The sequence below is a fragment of the Pristiophorus japonicus genome, chromosome 8, assembly GCF_044704955.1.
Source record: "Pristiophorus japonicus isolate sPriJap1 chromosome 8, sPriJap1.hap1, whole genome shotgun sequence".
Classification (NCBI taxonomy): domain Eukaryota; kingdom Metazoa; phylum Chordata; class Chondrichthyes; family Pristiophoridae; genus Pristiophorus; species Pristiophorus japonicus.
In genome coordinates this window covers 216,381,228-216,397,255 of record NC_091984.1, presented here as the reverse complement: position 1 = coordinate 216,397,255, position 16,028 = coordinate 216,381,228, and the positions used below count along the sequence as shown (strand labels likewise).

Here is a 16,028-nt window from a genome sequence, read left to right as displayed (position 1 = left end):
GAATTCTACTGTTAATACAAGGAACAGCAGCAGTAAACACGCTACAGAGGGGGGGAAATCTGTAAGATGGAGAGAAAGAAAAAATGTTTTTTTTACTTTTGTTTTGTGTTCATCAAGGTGAATATTGTTCGTGCTGGGGAACAGAATACTATTTTGGGCAACCCCCAACATCATGAGGTACTCTAGCAATAGCGTAGTAACGGGTGTGTTCAGCCTAACCTCAAAAGAGCAAAAAATGCAGCTTGTGAGAAAGGTAGAGCCTTGACAATAATTTTTAAATGAAGAAAGGTGACTGTTGGCACTGCTAGAGTTGCAAATGATTGTGTCAGCACTAAATGTTCTCTCATATATTATTCTTCTTGTTTCAGAGTTGTTATGAAAACCTTATTGAAATGAGCAAAAACGCATGTGGACGCTGAAAAGTGGTGCACACCTGTACAGAAGTTTAAACCATCCAATATGCGCATCAGCATGAGAAGAATTGTTCTGCTCATTTGCTGTGCCATTGCTACAATGATGGTCTTTCACATGGGACAGCACATGTGGGAATGCCAGCAGATACTAAATGAGAACGGGGGCTGGTTCCATGGCAGACAATCGCACAGCATGATGAAACCAGAAAAGGAGGAAATGGTCATGTATAACTCAAAAAAGATTGAATACCGCTACAGTAAAAATATGCCCCTGATCTTCATAGGCGGAGTGCCCCGAAGTGGGACAACATTAATGCGAGCCATGATGGACGCGCATCCAGAAATCCGTTGCGGTGAAGAAACTCGGATCATCCCACGTGTGCTGGCCATGCGTCAGGTGTGGTCTAAATCGGAACGTGAAAAGATGCGTTTGAATGAGGCAGGGGTAACGGACCAAGTCCTAGACTCGGCATTGCAAGCATTTATATTAGAAGTAATTGCGAAACATGGTGAACCTGCAAAATACTTGTGCAATAAGGACCCTTTCACCTTAAAGTCTTTAAATTATCTGTCCAAACTGTTTTCACGATCTAAATTTATTCTGATGATCCGAGATGGCCGGGCATCTGTGCACTCGATGATTACAAGGAAAGTGACGATTGCTGGATTTGACCTTAACAGCTACAGAGATTGTATGATCAAATGGAACAAGGCTATTGAAATTATGTATGGACAATGTCTGGAGGTGGGGCCCTCCAGGTGCCTCTCTGTTCATTATGAACAGCTAGTGTTGCACCCCAAAAAGACTATGGAGAAGATCATGACATTTCTGGATATTCCGTGGAACGATGCTGTTTTGCATCATGAAGAATTAATAGGAAAAGCAGGAGGTGTCTCGCTTTCAAAGTGTGTTTGTACTTTTATTTTTTGTTTTTCTCCTCTCTCCCTTTCCTAAGAACATTAACTTCTACAGGGTTAAGGTCTTGCTGCCCTTCATATGCAAGTCTACAACATGAGTAGTACAGGTACTGGCGGGCTTTTTTGAGTGGTGGACATCACAAGCTGAGCCTGTACGCACCCAATGTCCACTGCCACCACTTGCCAGCAGAAGGTCACTACATAGGAATCGGCTGCAGAAACCTTGCCAAATTTTCCCCAGCCCAGGGGTTCCAAGGCTAATCATAGCATCTCCACTATCGCCCCAGCATAAGACAGCTAACTCAGGACGTAATTGAACCTGTAACCTTTTGGTCTGAATGACTTTTATATTTTCATCAAAGTAAAGGAAAATGGCGTTGAGAAATTTATTTAAGTCAACTTTTAAATTCTGTGATTGTGTAGTAAAATCAAGACGCTTCACAGGAATGTTATCAAACAAAATTTGACACCGAGCCATATAAGACAGATAACCATAAGCTTGGCCAAAGAGGTAGGTTTTACGGAGCGTCTGGAGGAGGAGAGAGAGGCAGAAAGGAATTCCTGAGATGTATGGATAGCATAGTCTTGATCAGTAAAGTGTGGAAAAATGGTTCCACTTATCTGAATATATTGGATTAAATAGGATTAATGAGCGGCAGCTTGGGATTCTGTAAAACAGCTGCCACCATCATCGATCTTTTTTCTAATTACAAGAACTTTTTGAGCAACATAGGAAAACTGAAGTTTAGCCTGGTATATTCCTTTTAAAGCTCCCATCTGTATCCAAAGTCTCCCTGATTTGGGTTACTAGTGGTTAATATTTGGTTAATTCTAACCATGATACTTTAAAAGCGCTCTACTTTTTTTCTTCCTCCTACAGAATAGAGAGATCCACTGACCAGGTTATCAAGCCAGTTAATCTTGAGGCATTGAGCAAATGGGTAGGACACATTCCAGATGGTGTGGTCGAGGATATGGCACGGATAGCACCTATGTTGGCCAAATTGGGATATGATCCCTATGCCAATTCACCAAATTATGGAAATCCTGATGCACTAGTAATTAATAACACCAGAAGGGTATGTGCGAGAAATATTTTATTCAATATATTTATTTGTATCTTTTTAACATTTTACGATTTTCCGCAGGAAACCTGCTTCCAGGTCTCCATTATTGTTGCTGTTCAGTCAGTTGTAAATAAATGTGTGAGAATGGCCTATGGTGACTTGTTCCCCAATTTGATCCTGCCCCCTATTGGGTTGGACAGTTCTTCCTATTTTACCACTTCTCCTCTCTTGAAACTACTCACTGCTGTAGAGGGTACCATTCATGCGTGAGTTCCTGAGACTGGGAAGACATCAGAGCCAAGCTCGACATCCACTGGTACACTTTCCAGCAAGGATCACTAGATAGGGTACAAGAGTGCTTGATTGTTTCCCCCTTTCTCTTCTAGAAGGCTAATTGGTGCCCCAACCACCAACATACCTCCCCCTCAATAGATTAGCTAACGCTGCACAAATTGGGAATCACAGATAACCTCTGAGGGAAAGACTAAGGCCTAGAAATTGGTCTGCATACGGGTGCTATTTGGCACAAATATGGTGGGTAATATGATGGGTAGGAAGCGTAGCACATTTCATGCCAGAAGTGCACCGCACTCCAAATTGGGTAAGACAAACAAGGCATTCTTTACCCACACCTGAAGCAAGCGTTGGGCCCCATATGCAAAGGATCTAATCCCAGTTTGAGGTCCCCTCTCCAATATTGGTTTTCCCTGAGGCAACCATTGCAGGCTGCACTAAAGGAAACCAGCCTGAGGGCTTGCCTGCTGTAAAGAACTTAGCTTAATATAAGCACACCTGCTTCTCCCAACCCTAGTTTTAACCCATCTCCCAATCAGCACCATTCCCGACCCATGATTGCCATACACTCCTGACCCCCCCCCCCAGCTGCCTCTGGCGACACTTGATAACATGCGGCCCCAATCCCCAACCCACACCCTACCTCCCGATCCCAGGCCCAGGTTACAATCCTTGACAACACTTACCTGAGGGCCACTGCGATGCTAGCAGCGGCCCAAGCCTGAGTCCTCTTGACTGGCGGGCTTCACCGGGAACATTTAAATGAGGCCTAAGATCTGGAGAGTCTCTGGCCTTATCATTCAGATGCAAGGAAGATGCGCGAACTACAACCCCGCGTGCCCAAAAAATGGTTGAGGCCCAATTTCTAACAGGGCAGGAATATTATCTCGACACTTTCTGATTCAGTATGATAAGTTTTATCATTAATTTATACGTGCCAAAAGCTGTGATTTGCATGTCATTCTTTACAATTTTTTTAAGTTTCTGTCCCCTGAGAGTGAAGATATCATGTTGTGCCATGACTGGGATGGCAGCAACAGTCCGGGGCCCCTATTGCCGGGAATTGGTAATAGGGTGACATCATGATCCCATCCAGTAGGTTGAGGAAACAATTTGAAGAGTGGGTAGTACGAATGTTGATGCAGGAATAGGAGAAGAATGCTGGATTGACTGTGAGCCTTCTCTTTATTTCATTTAGGAGTTCCTACTCTGTGGTAGGAAAACAGGTGTTTATGGCTCAGAAGTTGGATGGGCAAAATTACTTCAATCGCTGTGAAAGGGACTTATGTTTATTTCCCTTTGCCTCCAAATAAGCCACATCACAAAAGGGCAGGTGGCACAGTACTGAACACAGTCTCTGTTAATAATTAACCAATTTGATAATTGGAGCATCAAACAGGTGTAAGGCCCCTTATTTGTATATGCAAAGGGCTTAATGCCTGTTTCAGGCACGGGCTCTGAATGCCTATTTTGATGCCAATACCAATATGGCAGAAGGCGCACTTCCAGCTCAGAATGTGAGTACGCATGCTGCTTACCATATTGGATGCATTTGTGCCTGTTTTACACTTGTAAAAATCAAATGAAAGTGAAGTGGAAGGTGCCATTTGTAACATCTGTGGTCTCATCTGTCCAGCTCTGGATATTCCTATCCAGTCTGACTCATGCAGAGAGTTAAAGAATAGAGAATGCTACCAGCCTTGACCATTGTTGAATTTAGTTCAGATGCTAATATGATTTTGTTCAAATTTTCCACAGGTCTTGCAAGGTGACTTTAAAACACCCGCCAATTTGAAAGAACCTTCTCCGGTAGGACACTGTATTTTGTAATCTTATTCAGGCAATTGTTAGTAAACTAGCTGGGTTCAATTTTCCAAATTGTTGCCCAGGCATTAAACTGATCAGCCACCTGTTATAGAAACCAACCGATTCTAATTTCCACTGATTTCTATAATTGCAATGCCAGATTTACAGTAAGTTGAAAATCTACCCCAGTGTCTCTATAATTTTGTTGCAAAATGATGTGTGAAATGTACCCCGAATAAAAGTGGCAAAGGACGCCTGCACTTTCTATTACCAGAAAATTCTTTGCTCGTTAGCTGGCTGACAGATTTCACAAAATTACAATTTTGTTCATCAGCTGTTGCTTAAATTACACCTGATTGAACAAGTAAGGAAGGTACACTCCCTTGTCGAGTTCATCAACTCGTGTCCCATTGTTTGAGGGTGAGAATGTAAGCTGCCGTGAACAAGGTGTCCCACCATATTCAGGACAGAATTAAAGATTTGTTTTTTTTTAATTATTTTTTTTTCCATTCTCCAGTGGTAATGCTAGCCTACACAAAAGATACAGCTGAGGACAAATAGTGTTCTGAAAATGGCCACTCGGAATGCTGAGCAGTGACCCATAGTGATTCTCCCTCATTCTCTTTGGAGAGCTCCCAGCTTCTGATCAGCACCTTCTCTTTACATGTGTTGGATTTAGGCTCCCATCTCGGCATCCTACAACATTTTTAACTAATGTTAATGTTTAATTCTCCACATTTATCACATTTGGAGTAAAGGTTCTCACAACCAAGTGTTTTAAATTTACATTTTTGCTAATTTATATTTTTGTCCAATGACTACTTCTCTGGCTTATTTTGATTCTTTGTTTGCATTATATATACTTGTGTTGCCCACTTTACAAAACACCACACTTATTAATGCAAATTGTACTTTTTCTGTTTAGTTCAACTCTATAGCCCCGATTTTAACCTAACCAACGGGGCAGAATTGGGTTGGCTTCCCATTTTTAGACCCTGGTCGATTTTATGTTCCATTGAAGCCAGTGGAACATAAAATCAGACGAGGGGATATCATCTTCAGACATGGGTGAGACGACATCCTACTCTACATCTCCACCATGTCTTTCAACCTCTCCACTGTCTTTGTATTGTCGGTCTGCTTGTCTGTCATCCAGTCTTGGATGAGCTGCAATTTTCACCAAACATTGGAGGACTGAAGCCATCTGCAGTGCATGATCTCAGTCACAGGACAATTAGTATTAATCACACAAAAGTAATCATTTTTATTCAGTCTAATTTTAATCACCTTGCAGTGTATTATTTGTTTTAATCATACTGCAGTTAGTAAGGAACATAGGAACAGAAGTAGGCCATTCGTTCGTTCGAGGCTTCTCCACCATTCAGTTAGATCATGGCTGATCTGTATCTTTACTGCATTTATTCACCTTGGCCCTATATCCCTTTAGACTCTTAATTTCAAACCTGTGATAGGTTTTTGTTTTCAACTGACCTAACCTCAACAGGTTTTTGGGGTGCTTCCTCTGTGATTCTGGAAGATTTGATATAAAGAATCAGGGGTGAAGTGGAAGTTTTTAATTGATTTAAAAAGTGAGTCTGTGACCAGCCACTGTCGGTTGTCAGTGTTCTCTGTACATTCAGGAGCCAGTTTGATCACAGCAAAGTCCCACAAGCAGCAATGTGCTCATGACCAGATATGTTTCAGTGATGTTGGTTGAGGGATTGGCCAGGTCTCTGGGGGAAAAAATTACACGTTCTTTTTCGAAAGTCGGGGCCTCAGCTTAATGCCTCATCCGAAAGACGGCACCTCCGACAGTGCAAAATGCCCTTAGTTCGGCACTGGAGTGTCAGCCTAGATTTTGTGGGACTTGAACCCTCAACTTTCTGCTCCAGTCCCTGGAGTGGGACTTGAACCCTCAACTTTCTGACTCTGGTGAGAATGCTGCCACTGAGCCACGGCTGACACTTTGCGAAAGGGAGCAGAGGGAGAAGGAACAGAAGGTTCATGGCTGTTTATTAAATTACATCCAGAAACACTAATCTTTTCAGCAGCTCAAGTGCTTCACCTTACAAAATCTTCTTACCCAGTCAGAGTCCAGTAAAATTCCCATAGCTTTCTCCCTCCATCAATGGCTAATAATATATTCTTCCATGTGCAGGAGCCATCCATCTCAACAGCACAACCGCAGAATAACTGAGCTGTAACTATTCAAGGGACCACCTTAGAAGAGCACAGTGTTTGAATCTGTGTTTATTGGCAAGCAAATACTGCATCAGAAATGCATTTGTCAGAGTAAAATGTGGACATTTAGCATATATGCAAGTTATTGGACTGTCCCAAAAATACACTTGCTGTGTATATGTGCAGTATACAGAAAAGAACTTTCGAGAGTTTGTGTATTAATTTTATAGGTGGAAAACCAAAGCAATGTGGCATTTAATTCTGTGACTTTATTTTTATATAGGCAAAGCTGAATGTTTCAGCAACTGGACTTCGGTAGTAACAAGCCAGTGGACAATGCCAGGTATGTATAATTAGTCCATTAGTACTCATAATGCAGCCTAAGGGCCACTTAAGTCCTCTGCATGCCCCCCCGCCGCCCCCCCCCCCCCCCCCCCGGCCTTCACCGGTGGCCTTTGACAGACTTGCCCTCCATGTGCTACTGGACTCCCATTCACAGCCAGCTTGACTGTGAAATGTTGACTAATCTGGAACGCGTGCCATTTCTGCTTTTTAGTTTTCCAGAAAATGATAAAGACACAGATGCCAGGGGACAATGTTACCCCAGCTTCCGTACGCAAAGTGAAAGGTCACTATTGGAATAGAACTATTTAAGGTCGTGTCTACTTGCAGCACCAGATTTCTGATTGGTTCCCTTCGAGGAGAAGACACACCTAACAGTTTATCTGGAATTATTCCTACCTGCTTAAGTAATCAAGTACTTTGCAATGTGCAATTCGAGCCATTCATTCTGACTGTGCCAGGCTCCAGACAGGGCTTCTCCACCTGCCAAGTTCCAGACGACCTCTCTTTCTTCCTCCCCACCTAACCACCCTCCCCATCCCCCCCAAGTTCCTGACCTACTGCCCCTGCCTGAGTTCCTGATCGTCTCCCCCGCCCAAATTCCTGACAATCTCCTCCCCCACCCCCAGGTCTCTGACCACCTCTCTTCCCCGCCCCCATCCCAAGATCCTGACCTCCTGGTATACAGCACACATGCGCAGAAGGGGTTCGGGTGCGCATGAATGGCTCTGGTATAATGCACGCATGCACAGTCAGCCGCAACGGTGTTCGTGCCAATAATCACAGCAATTATTTAATGGAATCATCAGGGCAGAAATTTGTTTGCGCCCGTATTTGGGCATAGAATGGTGCTGCAATCACAGAGTGCTTCGGATCACGTGGACGCAAATAAGACCCAAATTGATATCACTGACTAATTTAAATAATGGGCAGGCTGCTTCTCTCGCTGTTCATTTGCAGCTCACCTAATGGGGGGAGGTATCAATATCACGCATTGCTGACGCCATTTAAAGGCAGCCTGCACCTCTTAAAAGGGAGATGCACTTTGCCTGCAGGTTACTGAAGATTACTGATAATGGCAGGCAGAGGAGGCAGGCAAGGGCCCCCAGTTTTCTGATGCTGCAATAGAGGTACTGGTGGAGGAAAATCTTCTTTCCACCAGGCAGTAGGAAGATATCCTGGCAAGCTGTCCTGCAAGAATGGGTAAAGATGGCATAGCGGGTAAGTGGCAGAAGCATCATCCAGGACGCGTCCATAATGCAGAACAAAGTTCAGTGACTTCATAAGGCTAGCTAAGGTTAGCCTCCTAACTCAAATCTCATATTACTCTCTGATTAGCCCTGCACTCCCTGTAGCCCCAGTAATTCAATCCCATCCCTCCCCCAATTACCAGCACTTTCCTCCAATCACCTCAGCGCGTTTCACTCCCATCTCCTTTTACACTACTCTGCACCTGCAGTCAATCATAGAACAAGTGGTCAGTTCTATGAGCACTGCAGGGAGCACATAGCGCTATAGCCTCTGGTGGCATTTCTGATCACTTCATGCCATCTTGGCTCTGGGCACGCTGGCTTACAAAACCTGAAGGTGAATGTGGATGGGGGCTTTGAGAGCCTCGCAGCTTTCTGCATTGTGTTCTCAGCAGAGCAATGGGAGTCCTAAGGCTCCACTCCCTGAGAGTGGCAGTAGCTCCATTGGAGAGGTACATGCTGATGATGGCACACCTGCTCCACCACCAACCTCACAACCAGTGCCCTGTTGGTGCCGGACTGCCTTGGCTGGAGCCAGATTTGCATGAGACTATGCTTTTCCGAAGCTTACAGAATCCGATCTGAGCCTATCTGGGTAACTCGTGTTTTAAACTGGGAATTAATCTTATGGCCCTTCTCTGAACCATTTCCAAAGCTTTGATATCAGATAGAAGGAGTTCTAGGGAAGGGGAGGAGGAATTTCTCATTTAATTTTCTGCCTTACAGGTCTGGCAGCTAACAGCACTGCTGAGCTGTGCTTTTCCTCTGCATCCTCCGATTCCTCCTCCACTTCTTCATCTTCCTCCTCCACTTCTTTCTCCTCGAGAAGCTCCATGGCAACTTCCCTTTGTATTGTGAGGTTGTGGATCATGTAGCAAACGATTATGAATCTTGACACTCGCTCTGGGCTGTACTGAAGGACTCTTCTCAAGTTGTCCATACAGCGGAACTGCTATTTCAGGACGCTAATGGTTTGCTCAACCAGAACCCTTGTTGTTCCGTGGCGCTCATGAGATCAGTGCTCAGCGTCTGTGCCTGGATTACTGACCGGAGTCGCAAGCCAGTTGGTGAGGGGATGGCCCTTGTTCCACAACAGCCAACTTGCCATTGATGGTCTGGATAGAACAGAGAAGCTGTTGAGGACTGGAGCACTATGAAAGCGTCATGACTACTGCCAGGAATCCAGGCACAGCCCTGCATTACTTGCTGCCAGAGGTCACAAGCAAGTTGAACATTGAGCAACTGAAAGCCCTTCCTGTTGAAAAACAAAGTGTTGGCTCCTGATGGGGAGCACACACAGCTACATGCATGCAGTCTAGGATGTCCTGCACCTGTGGAAATCCAGCAATGCAAGCAAATCTCAGTGCTCTTTCTTCAGCCTTCATGGGAAGCTAATAAACTGTTGTCACCTCGCAATCTGTACATAAAGGTGACCTTCACTGCCACAAGCAGTGCAGTGCACGCCCTGGTGTTGGGCTCCAATTCTCACTCCAACAGGTGGCATAGGTAAGTGACTTGTCTCTCTGTTGAAACACAGCCGCCTTACACTCTCCTCATCTGAGGTTCAGATATGTGTGTGCGTATTCTACCCCTTAGACGTTTACAGCAATTTTCTTTTTTAATTAATTCCTCATGAATCTCCATCTTGGAGTTCCATGGATGCTTGGTGCCCTCTGATGTCCATTATTCAAGAATATCAGCAGACTATTCAACCATGGGGCATTACAGCCAAGCTCAATCCTTTCCTCCCCTGATGTAGGCGCTACATCCCCAGGTCTGCCGCCCACTTTGGGGCTCAAGCACACCATGCCCACCCTCACCCCTTTAAATTCAGAGCTCGGAGCATATGGTTATGGAACCATCCCACTGATTGAAACAGAGACAATCTGAAACAGATTGTACAAATGCCTAGGGTACAGGAATGGGAAGAAAGGTTTACAATATTTTTGCAGACTGTTGAGCTAACATGAAATCTTCTGTTCCAGGGACACAGATTATCTGGTAGACAAAATAGAAAATGAAGAAATGACTGAAAACAGTTTAAACTGGAAGCAACAAAACCTACTGATGCAACCTCACGTCCATCCCAACTATGGTGTGTTTGATAGAGGGAGTATACCTGTGACAAACTTTACTGAATCATGACTTTTTGTGAAGAAAGTTATCGTAATGATGCTTGATTCTCCCAATGCTAACTTTACTTCATGTTTCCAAGATGAAGTCATTAGTGCAATGATTATTTCTGTATTTTCAGATTATTCATAATGTTGCATCGCAAGTCTCCTGTGTGATGGTTGCTTCTTTTTATTTGGCCATGTTCTCACCATTGTGCATTTATTGAATATTACGACTTGAGCAGTGCTTTAAGCTGCTTTATTATTTCCTATCACCACTATGACAATCAAGAATGTGTAATCCTTAAGGTTTTTCCTACAAAGTATGTCTAAGAATGGATTCAGAGGACTGTACTTGATTAATTAATGCTACTCAATCACAAAAAAATTAAAACTGTCAGCTTACTTAGAAGATATTCAATGTTTGTCAGTGAAATATTCAAGGAAAGGGTTCAGATAACAGTTTATATTTAACAGCCAAACTCTGAGTATAGCATATGTCTTAAATTCACAGCTGTTTAGTTTTATTTATAATATATTGAAAATAATGATTTTTTTTCTTTAAGGGGCTTCTATGTAAGTTTTCCCCCTTATGATTTTGACTGCCGTGACTGGGTATCCAGGATTGTCTTGTCTGAGAAATCCAACAATTTTGCTTAGGGCTCCTAACTTGATTAACCTCAGATGAGAATCTGAGCTGAATGAGACTTGAATCTGCAGCCATTCAAACTCTGATACTGGTAGCACACTAAAATAGTGCATTCACCTTGGACTTTTAATAAATAGCAACGATGGAGGCTGGTTCCCTTAATGTTATAAATGTCTTCATTGAAGTAGTGCCACTTGACATAGGATACTGCACAGTCCTGTGGTGTGTCCTGTATAACCTGCAAGATCCTGATATATTATCCTCAATAGTAAATTACGCAAAATTTCAAAGTCATCTGCATATTATAGATTGGTTATGTTGCTAAAAGTAAACTTGTTGAGGATAAAAATAACTTCATTGAGGAATCTTGCTTAATATCCAATGGTTCTGATTTCCTGTTAATGATCCTTATTCAACATTCGCCATCAAAAATAGATTAACTGGTCACCCGTGGGATCTTGCTGTGAATAAACTGACTGCCATATTTGCCACCATAACAGAATCTGCAATTTAAATCAATTAATTATCTGTGCAGTATTTTCAGGTGTTTGAGAGATACAATGAGGTGTTATATAAATTCATCTTTCTTTCTGTTCTGGCTTCATACTCTAAACAACTGCATGATCAAGAAAGTTCAGCTGCAGTTCACTGCTAAATATTTGTGTCAGCCGTGGCTCAGTGGATAGCACTCTCGCCTCTGAGTCAGAAGTTTATGGGTTTAAGTCCCAGTTCAGACACTTAAGCACAAAAATCTAGGCTGACACTCCAGTGCAGTACTCTGAAGGACAGCTGCACTGTCCGAGGTGCCGTCTTTCAGATGAGCTGTTAGACCGAGACCCCATCTGTGCTCTCAGGTGGATGTAAAAGATCCCACAGCACTATTTTGAGCAGTGTCCTAGCTGATATTTATCCCTCAATCAGCATCACTAAAAACAGATCATCTGGTCATTATCAAATTGCTGTGTGTGGGAGCTTGCTGTGCACAAATTGGCTGCCGCGTTTCCTACATTGCAACAGTGATTACACTTTAAAAAAAAAACTTCATTTGCTGTAAAGTGCTTTGGGACGTCCAGTTTTCATAAAAGGTGCTATATAAATGCAAGTCTGTTTTATCATGATGGAATTTCATTTTTGGTACAGGTAGTACCAACTGAATTATAATTTACAAAGAATTATATAGAATATACAGCACAGAAACAGGCCAGGCCATTTGGCCCAACTAGGCTCTGCTGGTAATACTCCACACGCATCTCCTCCTATTCCATCTACCTCATCTCAGCCTTTCAGCATATCTTTATTCTTTTTTCTCTCGTACTCATCTAGTTTCCTCTTGATAGCAGCAAAGCTATTTGCCTCAACCACTTCCAATGGTAGCGAGTTCCACATTCTAATCACTCTGAGTAAAGAAATATCTGCTTACTTCTCTATTGGAGTTATTAGTAACTATCTTGTATTTATAGCCCCTAGTTTTGGATTCTCCCACAAATGGAAACATTCTCTCCACATCTACACTGTCCAACCCATTCATAATTTTAAAGACCTTTGTCAAGTCACCTCTAATGCTACTCTTTTCTAAAGGAACAGCCCCAGTGTGTTCAATCTTTCCCAATAACTGTAATCTCTCCGTTCTGGTCTCATCCTTGTAACATTTTTTGCATTTTTTTCTAGTGCTTCAGTATCCTTTAGTGCGGAGACCAGAACTCTGCTCAGTATCCTTAAGTGCGGCCTGACCAAAGTCCTAATCAAATTTAACATAACTTCACTACCTTTGAATTCTATACCCTTGGAAATAAATCCCAGTACTTTGTTAGCATTTTTAATTGCATTTCTGCCCTGCATTGCTGCTTTTAATTTGTTCACGTGTCTCCCTCGATTCCTTTGTTGTTCTTCCCCATTCATATTTTATTTTCAAAAGTACAGGTAATGTTTCTGTTTTTCCTACCAAAGTGCATTACCATACATTTAACTATGTTAAAGTTCATTTGCCACTTAACTGCCCAATCTGCAAGTTTTCTAGTGTTTTCTTGTATTATATTGCATTCTTTTCAATGTTACTCCCCCTGCCAGTTTGGTATCATCTGCAAATGTTGATATCGAGTTACTTGTTCCAAAGTCTAAATTATTAATGTAATTTATGAATAACAGTGGTCCCAGCACTGATCCTTGTGGAACACCACTTTCTACCTTCCTCCAATCTGAATATTTCCGGCATTTTCTGTTTTTATTTCAGATTTCCAGCATCCGCAGTATTTTGCTTTTGTAACGTCCCTCATTTAGATTAGCACAAAATTTGCAAGATAAAGATATCATTGCTAGTTCTAGCCTGCAGATCTGTGTGGGTGTTTTCATATCATTATATGTGGATGTGGCCAATAGGGAAAGGTTTCAGAGCAAGATAATGATTGCACAGTATTGTTTAAGTGGTTGTCATGCCCACTCTGCTGTATTCCAGTTCTAACTCTGCTATAGGAAAAGACATAATGGAAATGTGTGCTTCAGAAAGATTTCACCGCAATATCTCCTCAGTAGCCAAATAGAGCTCTTCAAGATATTTTTGCATCAAAAGTGGAAAATGCTGGATGTGCAAAGCGGGTCAGACAGCACATATAGGTCAGATCAGAGGCCTTCATTTTTGTTTCTTCCTTGAGATCAGAATCTGCAAGGAAATACATTGGTAGCGGGAATGACATCCCAATGTGCCATTACTCATTAATTCCATAATTATCTTAAAATCAGGCAACTCTTAACTGCACATTTTCAGAATTCAGTACAAAGACATTAAAAACACCACCGACACGAACAGAAGGAAGGACATTTCAGTAAACTCATATTTTTAGTTTGTTGAATGTTCCTATGCACACTCTGTCTCCATGGGACAGGGGGAGTAGAGGTTTTTTTTTAGGAGATAGCATCCCCTTTTCCAGAAATCTTTGCCTCCCATAGTTGATTTCTGAGGTCGTAGCTCACTTACTTTCACCACCTTTAAAGAACGTTTATTTCTCTTCCGCTAGTTTCACCGTTTGCCTTCACTCGTATCCCTGAGCAGGGACCCTAATCGGGAGTGAGTCGGACCTGAGGCTTGCAAGGGCAGGGACGACCACTCCTTGAAGTAGTGCGATGGGTGCTATACTACCCGCTACTTGTCCTCGGTTAATCTGGCTACATTAGATCAGTAATGAGCCAGTGGAACTGTCTGTTGCTTGAAATGAAGCCATGCAGTGCGATCATCGACGGTGGACAGTATGGACTTCTGCTGTCGAAGTGTAGTTGCTTGATATTTTTAATGCTCTGCATTTTTTTCCCCCACCACCTGAAGGTGATGTCTCATACTTAGAGCATGGTTACATATCCTCTGAATATCAATAAGACTATTTACCATCACCAAGCCTGATCTTGTTCTTGCTTAGATGTCCACACAGCACTTTTCAGCAGAGACTAATAAAGTTTGCAATCAAGAATGGAACCCTCGGCTAATTTATCCCCAGCACCCACTGTTCCCCTGGCTGACATCAGCCAGCTCAGCAAAGACTAGTGACTAAATATCTGACTTTCTGGTCTGTATGGTTCAACACAGGACTGGTGCCTATACCCAGGGGGCAAACATGCACTCTGACCTTTTTACTCCCCAACAATGTGCTACTGTGCACATTGTGCCTTCCCCATCTTTACTTGCCTTAAGGAAACTTCTGTTTTGTTAATTCTTCACTCCACTGCCTATGAGCCAGAGCATTAAAAATTAGTATCATTTCTGCACCAGTTACAAAAAATAATTTAAAATTAGATTTTTTTTTGTTTTTCTCCACATAATCAGTTGGAAATATTGACCTATTCCTTTCAAATGCACATTGTCAGCAGTGATTGTTATGTTTTTTTTTAAGAAGATTCTCATTGAAGGAGAAGAAATTCTTTCATCCAGAGTGGAGGAGTTGAAAAGTGGGAATAATTTTGATTGTGTAACAAAGGTGTATTTTAGTAATTTGAACTTTACATCTTTGTACTTTGACAACAAAAGTAAAACAGTAAATAAAAAATTTGATTGCTGTAGTTGCCTTGGAAAATGGCGTATGTCCTCACTGCATCTGCTGCTTTGATTAACAATGTACGACAGTATTGCTTCCAGTCAAATTCGAGATACTATTCAGGGGAAGGGAATCCTTCAACAACCAACAACATTATAGTTTTATAATTTTTGACTGTTAGTTCACAGTTCTTTAGCGCAGTATACTCAGAAGTGCTGTCAAACTGGAGACAGGTTTTTGCTGGGAAAAAAGCTTCAATATTTTTGAAAAATTCTATTTGTGTAAATAGCACCCCCTGCCATCTCACAGGGGCAACCACCAACAAAGTGAACTAGGAACACTGAAAATCAATGTGTTCACATACTCTGCCGTGCCTTATGGTTCAACCCATTTGTCATTGGTTAACAAATTGAGGTAAAAACCTACACCTTCAGTTAAGTCATTTTAAAACTTTTTGGGGTTGAGTCCCAACTACATTTTGTTTTTAATTATTTTGCTTCTTCACACACTTTTCTAACAATGCTACCAGGAAATAATCGGGGCAACCCCTCCAGTTTTCCATCATGACGTGCTCCCAATCTCAGCTGTGCTTTCATAATCTAACGGACACAAACCCATGTCACAGTGGCACAGCCCGATAGACATCAAGTGTACCTTTCTGACATGCCATGATTTAGTAGGTAGACCAACTGAGAGGCCAAGCTTTTAAATGAGTTTTTATGACCTGTAAGAATGGTAGTACAATCCAAAGATTTGGCCAGATATGTATCCTTGATCTGCTTTTACGCTACTGTGACCAATATACAGATTTTACAGCACTTGCTTATTTGCCCGAGGCAAAATAGCTAATGTTAGGCTGGCATTCTTCAGATTCACTGCATTACCTTGAGGAAAATAATTCACAGAAATGTATATCTTGCAAGTTTCACCTCCCCTTAAGAGATGAACTTAATGAAGCACAGTACCTAGCACTGA

General features: G+C 42.3%; 1 protein-coding gene across 4 annotated transcripts in view; it reads left to right on the top strand.

Annotated features, from left to right (window-relative positions):
• Window positions 1-15,092, top strand: part of LOC139268991 (protein-tyrosine sulfotransferase 2-like) — a 135,308-nt gene extending 120,216 nt beyond the window's left edge. For all 4 annotated transcript variants that reach the window (XM_070887913.1, XM_070887912.1, XM_070887911.1 and 1 more), the window contains 5 exons: window positions 369-1,319; window positions 2,212-2,410; window positions 4,451-4,501; window positions 6,963-7,022; window positions 10,257-15,092. In XM_070887913.1, coding sequence (XP_070744014.1) covers window positions 460-1,319; window positions 2,212-2,410; window positions 4,451-4,501; window positions 6,963-6,998 — 1,146 coding nt within the window. In that variant the 5' untranslated portion in view covers window positions 369-459 and the 3' untranslated portion in view covers window positions 6,999-7,022; window positions 10,257-15,092. The remainder of the gene's footprint in view (window positions 1-368; window positions 1,320-2,211; window positions 2,411-4,450; window positions 4,502-6,962; window positions 7,023-10,256) is intronic.
• Window positions 15,093-16,028: the final 936 nt, after the last annotated feature.